Source organism: Brugia malayi (assembly GCF_000002995.4).
Source record: "Brugia malayi strain FR3 genome assembly, contig: Bm_v4_Chr2_contig_001, whole genome shotgun sequence".
Lineage (NCBI taxonomy): Eukaryota > Metazoa > Nematoda > Chromadorea > Rhabditida > Onchocercidae > Brugia > Brugia malayi.
The window spans coordinates 5,647,198-5,668,185 of record NW_025062476.1 but is presented as its reverse complement, the minus strand read 5'-3'; the positions used below and the strand labels follow the sequence as shown (position 1 = coordinate 5,668,185).

Here is a 20,988-nt window from a genome sequence, read left to right as displayed (position 1 = left end):
TGATGTACTCCATGAGATGATTGCGTGATCTGTAAAGAAATTGTAATAATATTACGAAGTGATGATAAAGCGATAATAGGGTGAGAATGTACAGTGGAACAAACCGGTTACTCTTGTAGAATTTAACAACTCTAACTGCAGGATGTGAATAAATAGTTATAATAAATAATTCTGAGAATGCAATCTGTTTATCAAAATCCGTTGAATGACACTTCAACTTAACTTTTACTATCTTCACTTCCTAAAGGACACATTTGGTAAAGATAATTTATTTACATAGCACACATTGTATCATCAATGAATGCTAGCTAATAGAGTAGAGGTATGTAAAAGCACTGGTGTTTTCATATATAACATATATTGTAGAAAAAGAGTTTAAAAACTATTTGCTGGTCGTAAACTGGCGGCATACAAAAATGGACCGGAAGTGAACATTTTTGACAGCATTTCACCTTTTCGGAACAACTTACCATTTCCGTCGTCAATGTTCCAATCCATGCGCTCCATCAAAGAGAACAAAATAAAGCCAATATCAACTTTGTACAACTTGAAATAACTAACTGTATCATAAATAGAACTATTTCCTTCATTTCTTATCATTGAAGTTTTTAAAAGATGACCCTTCGATCGTCTTACGTCTTATATCGGTTATTCACTGTAATCTTAATTAGGCCAGGAAAAAAAAAAAAACTATGATATTGCTATATATATATATATAGTATTTGTCTTGATCATAACTATCTACTTATTGTCATCCTTATCACTGTCAATATTGTTATAACTATTTGTCCAAAAATTCAAAAGAATATGTCGTTAATCAATAACTGGTTGGCTGGATAGCAATAAGATCATCTTCGGTATATCGATGAAAAGTCGATTTCCGATTTTTGAAGAATTTTTCCGTGATGAGAAAAAAAAAAGAGAGTTATATTCACCAAGACAAATGATCGGATAGAAAATGGGGTAGTCTAAAACTACTTAGAAAATGATGAATAGCTTTCTGGTATTGAAACATTCCCTATTTCTATACAATGCAACAATTACTAACTCCATTGATGAATATGGAAGTAAAAAATTAACAATGATCGAAGACGACTCCAAGTATATTTCCATAACACATAGAATATTTTATTACCAACTTATGTCTCTTCTTACAAATGTAGAAATTTTGCCTTGTGAAAATCATTTGTTATCTTATTTCTTTTCTATATTGCGCCTAAACGATGGAATGGAACTAAATATCATGAAAAATTGATGAATGTCTTTCGCCTAAGAATATGAAAGCAGCCAAAGAAAAATTTTGAAAAGCCGAACAAACAAAATTAAACGGAGAATTAGAGAAATCGGAGAAGTGAACAATGAGTTGTTACGATCATCAGGGAAGAATAAAGCGCTACAACGGAGCGCATCATTACGCATTGGAAATTTTATTTGAAATGCCAAATAAATGGAATCGAAATGGAATCATGACTGTGCGCGAAAAGCGGTTTAATTGAAGCTTATTTATATATAATATATACAGTTATTAATTTTGCAGAAAGTGTAAGACTTCAGTGTGTTCAGAGAACATGAGATCATTGTGGAGGCTCTAATAAGGTCAATTTCAGGCTAATTGATAAATATCTTACTTGATAATGTCTATTTGGATCACTTAATCATTACTCGAAATTTTATCGAATATGAAGTTTCTTCGAAACTCCGTAAATTATAAGTAAGCCATAGATGAGGACAAGAGATAGAAAATGAATCAATGAAGTTTCAACATTTTTAAGGGTAAAAATAATAAAAATTGAACGATCGGAGGAATGTTGAAATGTTGAAGCGCGGTAGTAGGCAGAGAACAGAAGGTCTAATGCGACACACTGTTATTAACTCCCCATCTTCTGATTTTATGATCCCTGAGCAATGGGAAACATAATCTGTGCCATAATTATTGTTTAATAGTGACTCTGTGTAAAATATTTCCACTCTTTATTCAAATAAAGACCTGAAGTAAGTTAGCGCAACAATTTCAAATGATTATTCTATTAAATGATCGAAAGTTAGATACTTCCCTAAATCCGCTTAATTTTTAGTTAGTTTAGGTTGGTGTAGCATTCTACTGAAAGATATTCTTTAGTTTAGGTTGGTAGTACTGACAGGTATTAACAATTCGAAGTAGGCAATGACCAAACTTTCAGAAGATTACCTATTTACAAAGAGTTAATTAACTCGAATATATGAATGTGATGTTCTAACATATCATTAAATGTAATCTAAATGTGGCATTTTATGGTTCTTAACAAGTGGCATGATTGAAATTAAATGACGAATACAAGTCGAATTTTACTTCCGTGATTTTCATTTTGCAATAAACAGAAGTTACATTTCATTTTGTTTTTTAAAGTTTTACGCAGAAAGAAAGCATAAGGCCGAAAAAAGCATATTAAATAAAAGAACCAATGGACCTCTTCAGACGTCTTCGTATGCTTTTTTTGAGATTTGTCCCCCTCCTTTTGAAAATACTAACATCAATGTACCAGAAACGGATTTCCTATGAAATAATTCTTTAATTTTGGATTACCATTTCTCCATATACGTGCTCCGCAAAATTTATGTTAAATTCAACTAGAAAATTACATTGCGGTAGCTGCATCAGCAAATGATAACACTTCACTTCCTCAATTCCTTCCCCTCTGTTCTAAATGAGAAAAAGTTAGAAAATATATAGTTGAAGTTGAATGACATATAGCTGAATAATTTCAAACTTAGTCCATATTGTTGATAAACAAATTATTTCTCACAGATAAGTTACTTCATCCGAAACAGTATGGATTTAAACAATAAATGTGACTATTTTTTCAAACTGCTGATGAGATACAAATTTTGAAAATATTACGTGAATGTCGAAGGTATTTCATGTATTTTAACAAAAAAAAAGTAGTCGTTATAGCAGGTATAGTCTCCACTATCTAAATTGAACCACAGCTTCTCTATCTTCAACGGTAGGTAATAGCGAGTGATTCAGCTATTGATAGATAAATATATCAAGACTGTGGGATCATTATTTCAACTTTTAACAGAAAAAGCCGTTACAGTGATATTTTGTTCCGACGGTCTTGAAATGCCACTGATATCGAATGCTATCTAATGCAAAGTATTGAAGAGAAATCAAAGAAATGTGGTAAAAAAGATGAGGAGAGAATTCGAGACAAACTGGACTGGTACAACACAACTCGCGTTATTCGCGCTACTTTTCTTCATTAAAGCTGATAATATCACGTTCAAAGATGGTGAAATCTTAGCAATTTACACAAAAGAGAAATCAGCAATTTACAAATAAACAAATGCACACTTCCAGTTGAAATCCACTGATTGTCCTTGAACAAATCAGCAGCGATGTGCTCGAAGGAAGGAGACGAAGACGTCTCTGCAGGTGCGCATCAATGTGTTCCTCACAATGACGGTCATTTAGATGTGGTGAGAAAGGAGGTTATGACCGCATTAAACAGAAGATAGAAAGGCCAATGTTCGATTATCTTTCGGTAGTAGTGCAGATGTGCAAGTTTGTATATACTTTATCTGTTCGGATTCACAGCTCATATAAGTTCACTGATACTATTAATATTTTGTAATCAATGATGTGCTAGTTTGCTTAAAATAATAACGTGCAAAAATATTTGACTGAAATCGTATGGCTTAAATGCCAAGGATATCAAGGGGAAAGCTGTGCTTTGATCCGTTGCAAATGCTTATTAAAATTGTAAAGTCAATAGTGGAACGAAATCAATCCTATCAACAAGCATCTCTTTCATTTTGTATGCAATCAAAAGAAATGCACAAATTGAACGGGCGATTCTTTCTTATTTTAAACTTCTTGACACTTCCTGCAGCATATACTATTATTCATATGCTCTTGACCTTTATTTCCTCTATGAACTGTTGTTTACCTGTTGTTCGCCAATTTATTTTTCTCTTTCGTTCGCCAATGAGATTGAGCCAACAACCAAAAGGCACAAGGCTGCATTTCAAAACCAACCATTATAAGGTACTATTAACTGAAATACTAACTTTTATTTTACTCTCAAAATATAACAAATGTTCTTCACAAATATTTCGCAAGCTTCACATTCGTGCACCGATGGAAAGAACTCACTTATAACAAAACCGGGATTTATCAAGTTACTTCCAAATTACCCTGAACATCGAGGAATTAAACGTCTTCTTCGGAATAAACCTCAAATAATGTCGACTTTTAGTAGAACATAATTATAGACTTGGAAAAATACGCATAAAACCCAAGTCTAGATATAAATTCTCAAGGGATTGTGTAGAACTGATTCCATTTCACTTCAGTTTTTTCTTCATTCGCATCCTGCATATAATTTAAGTAATATTTCATATTTACATGAGTAGTCCAATGAATTTTAATGCAATACGTAAGATGATAAAAGTAGTGATAAAAATGGTGATAAACAAATATTTAGAAAAGGTACGTTTAGCAGTACGCCGTTTTTAACGATTGAAGGATTTTTGATATTTTATTAAGGAATGGCACTGTAGTATTTATAACTGTAATGTCTTCCGTGATAAATTTCAATGCTTGAAACTTGAATAGAAAGCTGGCTTTTAATAAGCCAAGTAATGCAAAATACGTCATCTAAAATAAATTTAATTTGCATATTTATTTGGAAAACATTTTACTTAGTGTCATAGCAATAGGATGACTGCATAGATAAATTTTTCATTATATGTGTCACAGAGGCTTTATATATTCGGACATAAATAGTTTCCTTAGTTGTGAATAAAAGTAAAACACTTATTAATTAATCTGCGAGGAGATAAATGACTTTTTTGTTGTTACCATCTAAACAGAACTGATTTAGTCGTTTTTAGCTGTGAACTTGGAACAAACAGTGTTTTTTGAAAACAGTTTTGTTTGAGATAACTTCTGTCCCTAACTGTTCGTTGCTGCATCAGTGGAGATTTCCTCTTGTGTAGCTGATATTAATGCAAAATGCATCGACATTGTTTCAGACCGGTAATAAAAATAATGAATGGAAAATCACTGTATAAATATTTTATTTTAAATTTCTGTTCACTTGTAAAGATATTATCTTGATGCATTGAGATTTGATCTAATATTGAGTACAGTATCTCAGACTGGTCTATCTGACCTTATTTTAGCTCATAAAATTGCTTATTCAGAGAATGGCCTACCATATCTTTATGTTTTTTAGCTTCTTGAGAAAAAGAAAATGAACCAAAATAGCATGAATTTTGGATAAAAATGTCAAAATGCTTTCGAGCGTGGATAGCAATCTAAATAGTTGTCAGAAACAGATGTGTGATGAGAGCATATTTAATTTGTGAAGATAATGCAAATGCAGCTTTGTTCTGATTTCTTCATGATGCCTTCTTTACTATTTAATTAGGTCGGGAAATGGCTAATGGATTTTATAAACTGAAAGCAACTTGCTTGATTTTATTTGCTTTTATATTCAATTAACCAACTTCTTATTCTTTTAGCTATTGTTCTTTTGCTGATTAATAACTTGAAGAATCGGTGGAGCAAACATTTTCAAATTCATAAATGGAAAGCAAGAAGTGGCAGCCGAAAAGTAGGTTATGTAAAATTATCTGTTACTACTCTATTTAAAATTCTTGTATCTGCAGCAAATGCCTAACATAAGTGTTTTCTCCTCTTTCTAGAAACAGGCGGTATGAGTAGTACCGAGTTCCGAAAATATGGCAAAGAAGTAGTTGACTACATCGCGGATTATATTGAAAATATACAAAAGAGACGTGTGGTACCAGCAATCGAACCCGGATATCTACGTAATCTGTTACCCAATATGGCACCTCAACATGCGGAAGCATTCGAGGACGTTATTAGTGATTTCGACAGATATATTATGCCTGGGGTAAATTGAACTTCATGACACTTGAATCTATTCTAGGACTAAATACAAGAAATTATTAATCAGGAAAGGGTCTTTTGTGACCGTAATGAATGCTTTTTAAAAGAATAACGAATTACATTAGATTTAGTGCAACTAGTTTGAAAGTTTTTTAGAGGAAAAGTCATATTTTTATATTTTTCCGTAGTTTGTAGACTAAAAATCATATCAGAAAGTTGTGAGGAACAAATTGATTCCAAACCTGTTTTCAGATTACTCACTGGCAACACCCTCGATTTCATGCCTACTTTCCGGCTGGAAATGCCTTTCCGAATCTTTTGGCTGATATGATTTCAGATGCCATCGGTGCAGTTGGCTTTTCCTGGGTGAATTTACATTTTATTTTGCTTTAAAAGACAATAAAAAATCATTTGTCAGACAATTAATTTTTTTCTAGGCGGCGTGTCCTGCGATGACAGAGCTAGAAATAATCATGTTGGATTGGTTTGGTCGAATGATCGGTTTGCCAGATGCTTTTTTGCCATTTACCGAAAACGGAAAAGGTGGCGGTGTCATACAGGTAAATCTTGTCCTGAAGAATGCTGTGGTACCAATTTACATATGAAAGAAATTTACAGTTTTTCAAATTTATAGTTCAAACAATAACTTGGAACAATTTTTAACTTTCTAAACTCTCCAATTGTTAAAACTCGACCTTTATTTTCATAATGTTTCAGGGTTCCGCAAGTGAATGCAATTTTGTTTCGTTACTAGCAGCACGATTTGAAGTGCTTAAAGAGCTTAGGCAACGTTTTCCATTTGTGGAAGAAGGACTTTTACTGTCAAAATTAGTCGCATACTGTTCTAAAGAAGTGATTGATCAATTTCCTTTTCTCACTTGCTTACTTTAATTGACTTTTTAATAATTGGAATTAAATAAACTATTAAATATAAACTGAAGTTTGATATTCTAATTTAGAAAATATTAGCAGCGCTTTTAAGATATTTGTACTTGAAAAGATTAATGAAATGATTTAAAGGCTCATTCATCAGTCGAGAAAGCTTGCATGATCGGGATGGTCAAGTTGAAAATTTTGGATACTGACACAAAGTTTCGTTTACGCGGCAAAACACTACGTTTAGCGATAGAGGTATTATGACTTAAAAACTTGTCCTAAAAAGCTTTGAAACTGATCTCTTTTGCCAGAAAAATGATTTATGGTTACACATTTGTTTATATAATTTATGTTCTGCAATTTTATTTATATATTTTATGTTTGACATTCTCGACCTATGATTAACTGAAACCAAACTTTAAGATTCTTCAATTTCAGTGAATTGATTATTCTTGTTTTCTCTTTTTTAGGTAATCGTGACAATTTCAGGAAGATCGTAATCTTGGCTTAATACCATTTTTCGTTTCTACTACCCTTGGCACAACATCTTGCTGCTCGTTCGATGTTCTCTCCGAAATTGGTCCTGTCTGTCATGAAAATGATTTATGGTTACACGTAGATGGAGCATATGGTGGAAGTGCGATGATCTGTCCAGAATTCCGGCCACTGATGGAAGGAATCGAATATGCAATGAGTTTTAACACCAATCCCAATAAATTCATGCTCATCAATTTCGATTGTTCCACAATGTGGTAATTTCACTGTACTGTTAAACAAAAGCACTTTTTCAAACTTTCATCACAAAATATTTGTTTTCATAAAAGTGAGAAAGGAAGTAATAATTCCTAGAGTTTCCAGGCTGTTCTCCTAACTTCGTGCAATATTCACGAATCTTAATTTACAAAATCAATCACTTCTTTTGTGCTATGTTTACTCTTTACATTGTTTTTTAACATCCTTTTGAATTATTTACAGATAATATAAAAAATTTCTAGGGTAAAAGATCGTTACAAACTGACGCAAGCGCTAGTTGTTGATCCACTTTATTTGCAACACAGTTGGACAGGTATTGATTTTCCTTGACATATTCTGAAATTCCAGTATCTTATAAAAGTCTTATTTCTTAGAAAATTTTGAAACACTGATTAACAACAGTGTTAAATTTTTCTGCTCTAATCTTACGCCACCTTCAAAACAGTGCTCTTTTCTTTAAGATCTTCCACCCTTGATATTTTAATATTCTTTTGTTATACTGTTCAAAATTACCGTTTAGACAAAGCAATCGATTACCGTCACTGGAGTATACCACTCAGTCGTCGTTTCCGATCATTGAAACTGTGGTTTGTAATTCGAGTTTATGGTGTGGAAGGACTGCAAAGTTATATCCGCAGAGTTTGACATTTTTCAATTATTTATTGTCCAAATGATTAACAATTGTCACATTTAAAATCGTTTGGTGCTACATTTTTTGATTTTTTATCATTTATGGTCAGAATACAACGAAGCAATGAACTAGTGCAAAAGAGAGTTGGGAGGGAGATTTTATATCACTATGGAGATGTCTAAGGAAAAGAAGATGAAATTTGATTAAATTAAAATATTTGGCACTAAAAAAAATCTTACATTAGTTGAAGATCTAGTTGAGTTTCCGAAAACTCCGATTTCATTTTATTACCAATTTCACTTCACAACACGTTTGATATTTAAATCTCAATTAACAATTCTTTTCTATATTTGCAGCACTGTCGTTTGGCAAAATTATTTGAACAACTCATACGAGCAGATAATATTTTTGAAATTGTTGGTGATGTAATTCTTGGTTTAGTTTGTTTTCGTATGGTTGCTTCCGAAGAAATGAATCAAGCACTCCTTACCAAGTTTGCAAATTTTATTGCAATCATCATCGTATATACCCAAATATTTTACAGAATTCTAATATTATCTAGGAGTCTACCCAACCAACAATGCTTCATTTTGATATGCTTCTAAACTAAATATTTGAAGGTTGAATTCTTCTGGCCGTATTCACATGGTACCAGCATCGTTAAATGGACGTTTCGTGATTCGTTTCTGTGTCTGTGCAGAACATGCCACTGAAAAAGATATTCAAATTGCTTACGATTTCATTTCACAAACAGCCCGACATATCTACCGTATCTCTTTCATCTTTCTATTTTACCTTTATTTACGAACAAATAATAAAAGGAGCTCTTTTCAACTTATCGTGTTAAAATTAATCAAAATCTAGCTTTCTATCTCTTTCTATCTTCCTACTTTCCTACCCTTTCTTAAATGTTGAGTATATAGACAAGCGACAAAATAATAAGAGCTCATAAACGATTTGTAGCTGGTGAAAAGGAACTATATTAGTTATAACTGGATCAAGCACGATAACCTTATATGAGCCATGAGACCAGCTTGGGAATTCAAGAAATGTGTTGACCAGAAAGAAGTTTTGATTAAAAAGCTGTCATAGCATTAAATTTGTATCATCTAATTGAAAGTTTGCAGAAGATTCGGTTTCATGCCCACTTGCTGAGGATGAAGAACTGGAAACCGCGGAAGAGAAAGAAGAGTGTATCGAACAGATAAGTCTTTTAGCTTTCTTTTTCAAAAATAAGAAAAAGGAAAAAGCTTTCGCTTTATTCGTTATTTATCATATTTATAAAAAACAATTTTAACTATCGAACCGGACGAGTCTTAACAAAAATGAAATGCTGGAGCGAAAAGAGAAGGCAACACTGTCTCAGAAACGTTCTTTCCTTGTCCGGATGGTTTCCGATCCAAAGTGCTACAATCCAAAAATTGTGCGTCATTTAACTATGGGTGGTTTTCGGAAAATGAATGAAGACGTTGTTCGAGATTTATCGTTGCGGTTATTCATTTATATTGTAAAAGACATTCTAGCAAGTAGATGGGAGAAATTAAATTATAATTGATTTTATGTACGTTTATATTTAATCTAATTAAATCTTCAGTTTTAAAATACTATTTGCAGAGAAGCGATTGGTAGGACAAAAATAAAAGTGACTAATTTGAAGTATTTCAAACATGGTGAGAACATTTTTAGAACTAATATTTAGCATAATTACTTGAAAAAAAATTAGTGAATTAATTTACGTAATTGTTAATAAACTTTTTGGTATGTAACTCAGTAATTATTCTTAAAAGTGGGATTTTTGATTTCGTATATTTTTTATTGATTTCATTTATAGTTCGAAGTCCAGCGGGGTACGAACTTTTAAATGATTGATATACAATTCTTTAGATCAATTTTTGGTTTGATAAAAAGATAAAAAACATAAATCTACAAAATATTTTAAGATAATGTGAATACAGCGAGCTCATCGTCTGGACCATCAGTGGACGAAGAAGAAGTTATCGCTTCTTCAAATACAATCAGAAATTATTAGTGTTAAAAAAAATGGGAGTATTTTATTAACTTGGTTTGCATACTTCATGTGAAAACGTTATTGTGAGGAAGCGAAAAGCTTCTTCAATGGTTTTCTAATCTCTTTCATCTTTAACTGAAATTAAAACATGAATTTGGAACTGAAAACCTTCTTATTTATTAATTCCTCACAACAATGTTTTTAGATGTAACAGTGATACCGAAAACGTCAATATTTATAAAAATCCAACATAAACACTATTGAGGAAATACCAACTGGAAAATGATGGCTAAATTATGATATTAAGAAATTGCTGTTCAGATATTTCAATTCTTATCGAATAAATTTTCTTCCTGTGGCAAGAAATAAACAGATTATGACTGTGCGTATACATATGTCTAAGCTTTCAATATCTCAATTTAAACAAGAAAATCAGGCTTAGCATAAGCTAAGCTTGAAGTTTTATTAAAAATGATTTTTAGGCTCAACATCTGACTTAAAAACTTTCCTGCAGAAATGTAACTGCAGGAAAGTTTTTTAATAGTATGTTTTTTGTTGCTATCGTAACCCCACAATGTCGGCAGTAGATTATTCTTCTACGGTATCCTGTAATATTCACTTATACAGTAACAGAAAAAGATGGCGATAGTAAATATTAGATTAATTAAATGTCCATTAAGTTGTTATACTTTCGCTTGACTACTGCTACTATCAATGAAACTTAGAAATGTAACTAGTTGTATTTAATGATATTAAATAGGTAAATAGTTTAAAGGATTGAAGCAGTGGGCATACGCTTCGATTCAATCTAAACAAGTGGGATCGTGAAGTGAGACGCTGGAGTTTGAGCAAGAGAGAAAGTGCAACGCAAATGTGAAAAGTCGCATAATTACAATGATATGTCGAGTAAGCAAAACAAGTATAACAAAAAACCGATGTGAAGATAGAGTTCATCGCCAGAAGAGGAGGAACTCTTGAAGATTTAAAAAGTGTTTCAAAAGATTCAATTCGGTACATTAGGCAACTCCACTGATAGCAATAGTTCCATGGAAAATCAATAATGACATGAAAATACAAATTTTAGTGAGAAATCAGTCGTAATTCCATGCTATCCTTTAATATTTACTGTGCATTCATTTTCTTCATATTATTATATAAGCACAGTATTGCACGATATCGTACAAAAAAAAAAAAAAAAAAACATATTAAATCTTTCCCGACAATTTTTCAAGGGGAAGATTCTGAAGCTCTTCATACATGAAATAAAATACTAGGAACAATTAACTAACGTATGGCAGAACAACAATGTGAAAGAGTACGGAAATCAGGAGAGGATGATTAATGACAAAATAAAATAACTGAACTATATGTTAGAAAGCTCTCGAGTATCAATGATAAATGGCTGGAATTCGTGCAAAGGACTCACCATAACCATGAAAAGGAGAGGAAATGCAATATACAGAGATGGTGGAATACTGAATTTAAAGAAATGAAGTATTGATAATCTCGGTTACATATGAAAAAAGTGCTGTAAAATACATACGAATCACTTGAAGTAAGCCCTCGAGTAAACGACTCCACAAACAACGGTAAAATAATTTTAACTATCGCTTTCGGAAATGAGGAAATTTTGGAGTAACTCTGAGGCAGCAATGCATACTTCAAGATCTCTCGAACACATATAAGTTGAGCTATTTGCTTTCTGTTTGAAAAGACAAGTCTCAAGCGCAATAAGTAGATACGATCTCGCGCCTAATACAAGGAACAACGAAAAAATCAACGACCCGGAAGTCTCGGCCCAGTTGCAACAAAATGGCAAGAATCAAGCGATAGCGATGTTCAGAAAGAAACTCAGAAAAGCAATCCAAATTGATACTCAGTTAAATGAAGACCATTTTGTAATCATTCTGCAATAAGGGACACTGGGTGGCCAGTGTCAAGTCCACTGTGAAGCAACGAATGGAGCGTTTAAGAGGAACCAAGCGTGTTTAAACTGCCTTCAAATGGGCCACAGATAAGAAATTGCCAAAACCAAAGAAACTATGTTTTCATGGCAGAGGATAGCATAACTGAACGCTATGTGTTGGCCATGGCAAGGACATGAATCCAGAAAAACTAAACGAGAAAAAAATGGATTCAGTGATTATAACTATCTGTATGAAAGGACAATTGTATTGTATAGTTTGTATATTGAGCAATTCACAAAAATTGCAAGAAATACGGAAGGCTAAAGCAGCTAAAGTTCTTGAAAGATTAATTTTCTTAATAAAGCCAAAGCTAAAGAACTGAAGCAAAAATGGGAACAAGTTGAACGAGTTGATTTTTACAACCATAGCTGTGCACAGACGATGGCACTTAATCTAATAATATTTTCTAATGATTGCAGTTAATTGAAATTTTGGACTTATGTCATCTAAAAAGCAAAGGATATCAAAGATTTCTTGTTTTCTTAGCTTTTGAATATTGAACTGTGGCAAAAACGTTTTCAATTAATGCATTTTAGTAGTAGAATATAACTATAGGGTAAATAATAAACATTATTAAATGAGAATTTTAAAGTAAATGAATCTTCAGTTTCAAAAACAATCTTTGGTTCGTAACTGATCCAGAAAGTTTACTTACGAGGCAACATATGTCAAGAGATGTGTCGATCAGATATTGTATAAAAGAAACACTGGAATTATTTGTCATCCATTCTTTTCCAAATTATACATGAGCGATCGTTATAACGTATTCAACATCCACCAAGCCTGGCTGATAGATACAGTGCACTGTGATCAGTAGTTGCCATTGAAAATTTGATTGGTAATTTACGGATGCAGAATTTTGCATTTTGCTGTAAAGCGAACCAGCAGTAATCCCACCTAATTCATTAGCAAAAAAAAAAAAAAAAGAAAATAAGTGATAAATATTGATTGCCAAGTAATATTCTTTTGTATATTTTAGAATGCTTATAAAAAGATAGTTACAAACGTTGTTTTTCCCTTTTGTAAAATTTTATTGAGATGCTCAACACAAATATTATCAGTCTAACAAAGCTACAAGGCTATCAACCTCACACGCACATATTCATCATCCGACAATTACAATTTGATTGTAATATTATTGCCAATTCATTTAAAGAAGTAGCATTAAATTAAACGTCGCAGGGATATTAAGGAAGTTCACTTATACTTATACGTAAATCACGACTGTGCTAATATTACCAACGGTGTAATTTTAAGGAATCTATGATGTAGGGAATTTTGCTTACATTTTTTTTTGTAAAGGCTTCATTAAAGTTACTTCATTACAGCTTCATTTTCTAAGCGATTACATAGTCTTCATTTTCTAAGCGATTACAGCGATTACATTAAGTTCAAAGTACTGCATGATCAAAGTTCGCTCTTTCTTTTAACAGTAATATGTCTATAATTCTTAATTATTTTAACGTCTGTGAATGACTTGTGTTATGTTTCGATCAACTGCCCACTTTCAGCATGCAGAAACGCCTCTGCTACTTCAAGTTATTCAATTTCGTTACCTTACCCACATAAATTTATTGTTAGAAAAGGAGATTTACCAACAGTATTTCTCATAATAATCCAGCACTATTCTTTCTAATAATTTTAACTACTAGTACTAGAATAGCGAAACTGCTTAAAGAACGGAGACTAGGAATGAAGCAATATATAGAAAATATTCAGGATTGGAACAATGGGAACCATATAAAAAATGCGAATGTGTCGATAACGGAATATAATGATTATGACGATCGTTTGCTTGGAAATCATGAACTACGAAGGGCTAGGAGAGATTACAATGATATATTATAATGGTTTTGTTATCTTCAATACTGAAAAATTACACTGAGATTTCAGAAGTGTGAAGCCAAAACATATGTTACATCTCTTCAGCACTTCTGAAGTGTCTATAATTAGATGTCTGAAGATATTCTTTCAAATCTCATAAGTTCACGTTACTTATAGATTACTTCAAATTGCAGGGGTCTCTTGATTCTGGCAATTTTTTATCCTTTTTTAGTTAAGACATTTATTTCTTAATAGTTTTAACTTAAAACATTGTACAGTATGGAAACGTCTATCTAACATTCAGAAGCTCATCCATAAAGGAAGTAGACAGAACACATCATTGAGGATAGAATTTGAGAATAGAATAAAATAATTCATAGGCTAGGGAAGGACTCTGCTTTGTATTTCACAGTGGTAGAGATCAACAAAGCACACTAGTGATATTTGCATATTTATTAATAAGTGAATAAATCAGAAAGCATTTAGGGAAGAACGCACACCCAAGAGAACAGGCATATTATTATAAAATATAACACATAAGATATTATTTCATTTGTATTTACGAAGTGCTTCGATATTAAACTTCCGAATTACCTGCGAGCAAAGTAGTGCAACTTTTAATTAGAAGTACTGAAATTATGACATTTCAAAGCAACCAAGTCAGTATCACTTGACCTTTATGACCACTGTCCTTAATTGCTGTCTTCTTTTGATGTAATCTGAAGTTAAGGAATGCTCGACTGCACCAGAAATGATAACCAATTTATAGTGCGATGATGGAAGTTTTTGTCAGCGACTGGGACTGAATATTGGTAAATGCGACAGTTCAGTAAAGAACAATATTATTTTTTGTAATTCTCGACTTTTTCTAGAACCTTCGCAAGGACGAAAGATAACTAATGTAAGGATGCCATTTCATTTCAAAATATGAAATTACAATACGGAATGCAGTTGCAGTCTCGTGAATAGTAAATGAAACTCATCAAAACGACGGCTAGCAACCAATATCGGAAGTGTAACAAAAATTCTACATTGAGTCTAGTCACTAGAATTAGACGTACTATAGTTTAAAGTATTCTCACAATAGTACGTCCAACTTTAAATCTTAATATATAAGAATAGAAATACGTGTGAAAATATTGTTAACTCGGCAACAGTCGCTTGTGTGTCTAGCCATACACGCATCCTCAAATTCCTCACCTTCTGATGTTACAATTCCTCCTAGTCATGATCGTAAAACTCTTGCACGTCCTAGACAAGTTATTCTAATGTAATACCATGCAAAGACAAAGATTATTTTTGGTAGCATATCAGCTTCGTTTTCTCATTAAATTCTTAAATAATCAGCAGTCTAAATATCACACGTTCTGAGAAATGAGCCATAAACCTGAACATGTTATTTTTGGGAAAACTTCTTGTGAATAGATCAGAAAATTATCACCTATCTTCAAGTGTGCCTAGTAAGCAAAATAATAAGTGAAACTGATAGTATGTGACATCCATCCACTTTTGTGACACCATCCATTGAAAACATAAAACAGACTAATCCCAAAATTCAGTCTTGCACAATAAATTCTTCAATAGTCAGAAGGTACAAATTTCAAATGGTAATGACACTAGTCAAATTAAATTAGCATCCTTAATGATTTATTAAATAAAATTAAGCGGTACTCGCCTTTCAAAACAAAACACTGTATTTAGCTCGGAAAAAACACTGAAACATTTAAGCAATTTCACCTAAGAAAGTACAGCAAGTGAGAACCCAAGAATATTTCTTTGGATATTCCAAGATTTAAGAGTCATTTCGAATCCAGTAACAAAAAGATGGCCACTTTCTCTTTATTCTGATTGCATGACCTCATAAAAAACAAACCAACCAGAAATCGTTGAGATAATAGAGTGCTATATGTCAAATTCACAGGAAAATAGTAAATTGACTGTAATCATGGTCCATTGACGGCATTTACATGCGATAATTAATATGATTTAATGATGCAACAGTTCTGCATGTCATGAAAAGAGATTAAAAAATAACAGAATTACAAGAGCATAAACCTCATACAAAACAGTCATCGTTCGGGAACAAACTACTAAGCAAATTAAGTGGATAAAAATGAGGACAAAGAGATGAATTCAAAAAATAAGACACCAACATTAAACTTATTTCAAACATAGTCTTTGCTGTTTATCCGTTTCACACTTCACAGTTCTTTTTTTATCCTCTTATTTTACTTAGATTTACTAAATAATATTTAAATATATATTCCAAAAGCTAAATGGCAGAATGTTTATAAAAGTTTTACATTAATAATATAATGTACGATTTTACATTAATATAATGTATAATGCAATGATCCACTAATACGTCTTTCACATTCTGATCATTCAGTAAAATCCATAACCTATTCCCTATTTGAAAATTGTATCGAGAAAAAAAAAAACCCTCTCAATTGTTACTCTTTCAAATGAGTGCAACTTTAAGTCCGCTTAAAAAAATTCATGACAGCAGTAATAAGTGCTAAAACTTTTTAGAATTTCAAACCAGTTTCGTTCTTAACAAGATCTATATTTTTCAAAAATGCAAAATTGTCCTAATTCAATGACTAACAACAATGGAGTAAAAATGAATGTCAGTAGTAATTAGCATAAACATCGGAAAGTTTGAAAGGATGAAGAAATGCGCCAAAAATTTGTAGACAAATCACTGCCCTGCTTGCATAACATTTTGACCTTGCATTATTTGAGAATGTGACTGAGTGACTGAAAAAAAAATGTATATATTGTTTCAAACAGTTTTGTATGCAACCGAAATTTGAAGTAATATAATCGATGTGTCCAGCCAAAAAAATCCTATATCTAAACAATGTCCTGACATAATTAGGCTATTACATCTGGCTCTTAAACTTATTTTAATCTCTCCATTCCTTACTAAATGTTATACCCATGAATATGAGGCCTAAAATGTTCCAAAAATTGACAGCGACAAAAACAGTTCCACATGCGGAACATAAATCCTGTATGAACCAAGCATCGATACACTAATTTGAATTGTTGAGGATATTCAATTCTTGCAGTCATTATAATGAAAATGATCAGTGATTTATTCGTACATTTCGGCGAATCACTGTTCGATTTCATGGTTAAGTATTCACACTTACGTATCCGAAAAATATCGCGGTTGACATCTTGCGTATGAATCATCTGTGCAGCAACAGCTATAGGCGGTTCAACAACAGATGCTCCAGGATTGGTTGTATTTGTATGAGTGCTACAGTAACCACCAGCAAAACCATTGATCATGTTGTGCACCGCATAATCCATCTGACCTGTTGTTAAATTGGACAATATACCTAAATTGAACTTTCGATTTTTTAATAGCAAAAAATTCGAGATACTGTACTCAGCTCAAATCCAAGGCAAATCTCAAGCATGAATACTTTCAAAAATCAAATGTGGTATTTATTAGTGCTATATTTAATTGTTATCTCTTATAAAATATTAATCATATGGTATGTGGAAATGTATTTCATGCAAATACAGAGAAACTCTGCACTTTCAACGAAAACGGGCCCACGAAGTAAGTGAAAAGTCGACATGTTTTAGTAGTTTGAAATTTCTCACCAGCATTCTGCAACAGAGCGTCAGACGGAGAATCATTAGCACAACCGGCAGGAGGAAGGACTGCAGTGCCCGTATATCGAAATAATGGATTTTTCAAATCCAATGTATTGCTAACTCGATTATGTCCCAGTTCTGCCCATATTTCAACATCATAGCTCTGCCTGGAAGATGTGCTTAACATGTTCCATTTCAGTTAATCAAAACATCAGGAAATATGGTTGTAGAGCACAATTTTCATAACATAATCTACCTAATTTTTATATTTGATTTATTTCTCTCTAATCATATTTCATCTTCATCCAACTTCACTTTTTCATGAAATGCTTCCTCCACCGTAAACAAAAGAAGTAAACTGATATTTTGAATTCCACTACAAGTTCTGAATATTCAAACTACTACAAGATTTCAAAACACGATCACCTTTCATTAGCAAGCATTCTGATAGCACCTCGAACAATTTGGCCACCATAAACCATCAAAGGTCTGTCAAACAGACATCGAACTTGATACCAATGAGTTAAAGGTTCTGTGGGTGCAGTAGACAACCAAACTGTTTCCCTAAAAAATTGCCTAGAAATGACTAGAACATGAGTTTTCGCAGATAATCCATTTTTATTAAATCAAAACTTGTAAAACTATAGCTTTAAAACCTCAGTAATGTATTGGTGGGAATAACAAATGAAAAAGCAAAAATGTGTACTAAGATTCTGTATTATATTAGGTTTTAATTGAGAAATTTAATCAGTATCATAATAAAATGAAAATTTACGTTGAACCAATAAAAGCGACATCGAACCAAGATGCGATTCCGTGAATATGCCCAGCTTTCGCGACCTGGAATTCAAATGGCACATGGATTTTATGCAATAATGACTCGGGATCCTTTTCGAAATCTATGGTCCATTTAACACTTCCCGACATTAGACAGTTTACATGCCACGTATCCTGAAAGGAACAATTCTAACAAAAAGAAAATAAGCAGCAGCAAATAATCACTACTGCTTTCTGTGAAGAGGGAGACACTTGATAAAATACACAATATTTGTTTAGAAAGAAAAAATGGTGGACCACCTCATGACGTTCAGACATAAACTTTCACCTACCACAACTGGCTGCTTAAATATTTCAGCAAGTGCTTGAGGTCGCAAACTGGATAAATTGACACCATGGAAACTTTCTTGACACCAAAAATTTGCTTTTGATGTTTGTTCAATGTAAAGAGCTTCGTCATTGAATAAGGCAATATGTAATTCTCCTCGAGACGGAAACATTCTACCTATCAAATTAATAGAAACAAATGAAAGAAAAAATAACTGCACATCAAATGCAAAGAAATCTTTCTTGGAGGGCGACTTTAATGACTGCAAAATGAAGAGTAATAACGCACAATCATAACAACTTCTTGACATTGAAAGAGAACATTGCCATGAATACATGCAATATAATCATCAACTAAGCTAACAGCCTGAACTATTAACAAGTCAAACAAACAAAATGGTTTAATGCTCCCGATACTAGCATCTCTTCGGTATTCATTCCTGCTAATTATATAACACGAATTTAACAGGAAGCATGAGATATTATTACATAGTAATGATTTTTATGAAAAAAAAAAGAATGATGTGAGATTAATATGCAACTAACTGCTTCAATAAAATTCTTTATATAAGATGAAATGACCATCAGGTTAACTGTGGCGCGATTAGAGCTTGATATTTTTTGAAGAATGCAGTGATGCAGTGCATCTATATGAATATTTTATGAGTTTGTTTAGTATGTAGAAAGGAAAAAGTACAGGTCAAGAATGTTTGAAATATACCTCCTGGTTTAAGAAATTTTCTTGCGTGTATGTAACTTTCAAGCATTCGCTCGTTTACAAGCATGTATCCCATTGGTTCCGATATAATGATATCTACAGGTTCCGGTAAAGTGATGTCTTCTACTCGTCCAGCAATAATTGTTATCTTATCAAGTAAATTGTTACGTCGAACGAGTTCCTAAAATTTTACAATTTACAAAAATAAAAATTTACAAGTAGTATCTCATTTCTTCTTTTCTCATGTTTTTATTTATTTACTGCCAAATATATATGTAAAAAAGAAAAAGAAACTAACTTCACAATGTATTGCCATTGAACTTGCTTCTACAGCATAGACATGACGAGCTCCAGACTGTATTGCAAAAAATGAAAGAATACCGCTTCCTGCTCCCACATCCAACACTACCTTGAAAGAATTTATACACACACACAAAAAAAAAATTAAGAGAACTAGTTATACTTCCATCAAAAGAATTTACGAGGTTTTACTTACCCTATCAAGGAAATCTTTCGCATTTATGTGAATAGCTCGTTGATATGTTGACGTTCGTACATAATCTTGCATCATGTTCTGCTGCTGTGATAAATACCTATAAAGTTCTCCCTTTCTTAATTCTGTGGATCAAAAATCCATCTCCTTGTGATTTCTTAAACTACTTCATTCCCGATGTCTTCATCAGAATTGGAAGCACCGTTTTTACCATGATGACAATGTCTTCAACTTCTTATACACAAAAATTATATCGCATTCCAAAAAAAAAAATTACCCATAGAACTGAAAATATTGTGTAGCTGAAGCATGTTCGGTTCGGGCATCAAATACTGACACTTTTTCAGCATCATTTCCTGGTGATAACGGTCGTGGGGATTTTAGCGACTGGCACATTTTAAAAGCCGTCAGAAACTCAGATATTTCTGAAATTTCTTGATAGTAGTACTACTAAAACAATTTCGTTTAAGATTAATAATGTGTCACAACTGATTCCTGGCCAATTAGTTTATAAACTTGCTCCAAAGAAATATAAATAATTCAGAGATAACTAATACGAGGTAAGCAGTAAACTTATTTGCAAACAGTGTAGCAAATCGTTCTTCACAAATGAATTACTTAGCTGTAATTAAAATAAACAGACCTTTGGTGTTTCGAAAATATAAAATCTTTGTACTTCCAATTTTCATATCATTTTCTCGATCCAGGAAACCTAACATCATCGTGCCTAATCGAAATACATTTAGCATCGGAATAGGCCACCTCCATAATTCAATCTCATCTTCATCTGAAATCTAACGTAACCAAATCTCATGCTTTTGGATATTAACAACTACTTGCTCCGCTGTATTCTCTTCACAAAACCAAAAATTGATTAGCAAAAAACTTTACCAATAATACAAACGGAATAATTATCAGCAGTGATGCCAACCGCAACAAAGGATGTGTTTTGACGGCTTGTTACGGCATTACCATCTTCTTCTAGGTCTACGAAACGAGCACGACCAAATAACCGTACAGCCATCACACTTCTTGAATGTAATTCTTAATTTACTAAAGTTAATCCTTGGAACTAAAATATTACAACAGAAGAGGTCCAG

General features: G+C 32.6%; 2 protein-coding genes across 3 annotated transcripts; one reads left to right on the top strand and one right to left on the bottom strand.

Moving 5' to 3' along the window:
• Positions 1-5,572: 5,572 nt before the first annotated feature.
• On the top strand, positions 5,573-10,188 carry Bma-tdc-1 (Uncharacterized protein; the record flags this gene model as incomplete). The annotated part of the gene is made up of 15 exons (XM_001899831.2): positions 5,573-5,600; positions 5,692-5,903; positions 6,152-6,265; positions 6,337-6,459; positions 6,617-6,751; positions 6,920-7,030; positions 7,265-7,527; positions 7,771-7,841; positions 8,049-8,167; positions 8,516-8,652; positions 8,780-8,928; positions 9,287-9,423; positions 9,499-9,650; positions 9,774-9,829; positions 10,100-10,188. The coding sequence occupies 15 exons, from the start codon at positions 5,573-5,575 to the stop codon at positions 10,186-10,188; spliced, it is 1,896 nt and encodes a 631-aa protein (XP_001899866.2).
• A 6,471-nt stretch (positions 10,189-16,659) lies between these two features.
• Bm10394 (Uncharacterized protein) lies at positions 16,660-20,912 on the bottom strand (the record flags this gene model as incomplete). 2 transcript variants are annotated; one of them, XM_043078535.1, is made up of 12 exons in its annotated part: positions 16,660-16,718; positions 17,117-17,308; positions 17,580-17,740; positions 18,000-18,137; positions 18,349-18,524; positions 18,683-18,855; positions 19,399-19,576; positions 19,694-19,804; positions 19,892-19,988; positions 20,166-20,313; positions 20,532-20,675; positions 20,780-20,912. In XM_043078535.1, the coding sequence occupies 12 exons, from the start codon at positions 20,910-20,912 to the stop codon at positions 16,660-16,662; spliced, it is 1,710 nt and encodes a 569-aa protein (XP_042934469.1). The 2 variants fall into 2 exon arrangements, with proteins under 2 accessions (XP_042934469.1, XP_042934470.1); XM_043078536.1 differs by having other exon boundaries at positions 17,117-17,284.
• Between the last annotated feature and the right edge of the window lie 76 nt (positions 20,913-20,988).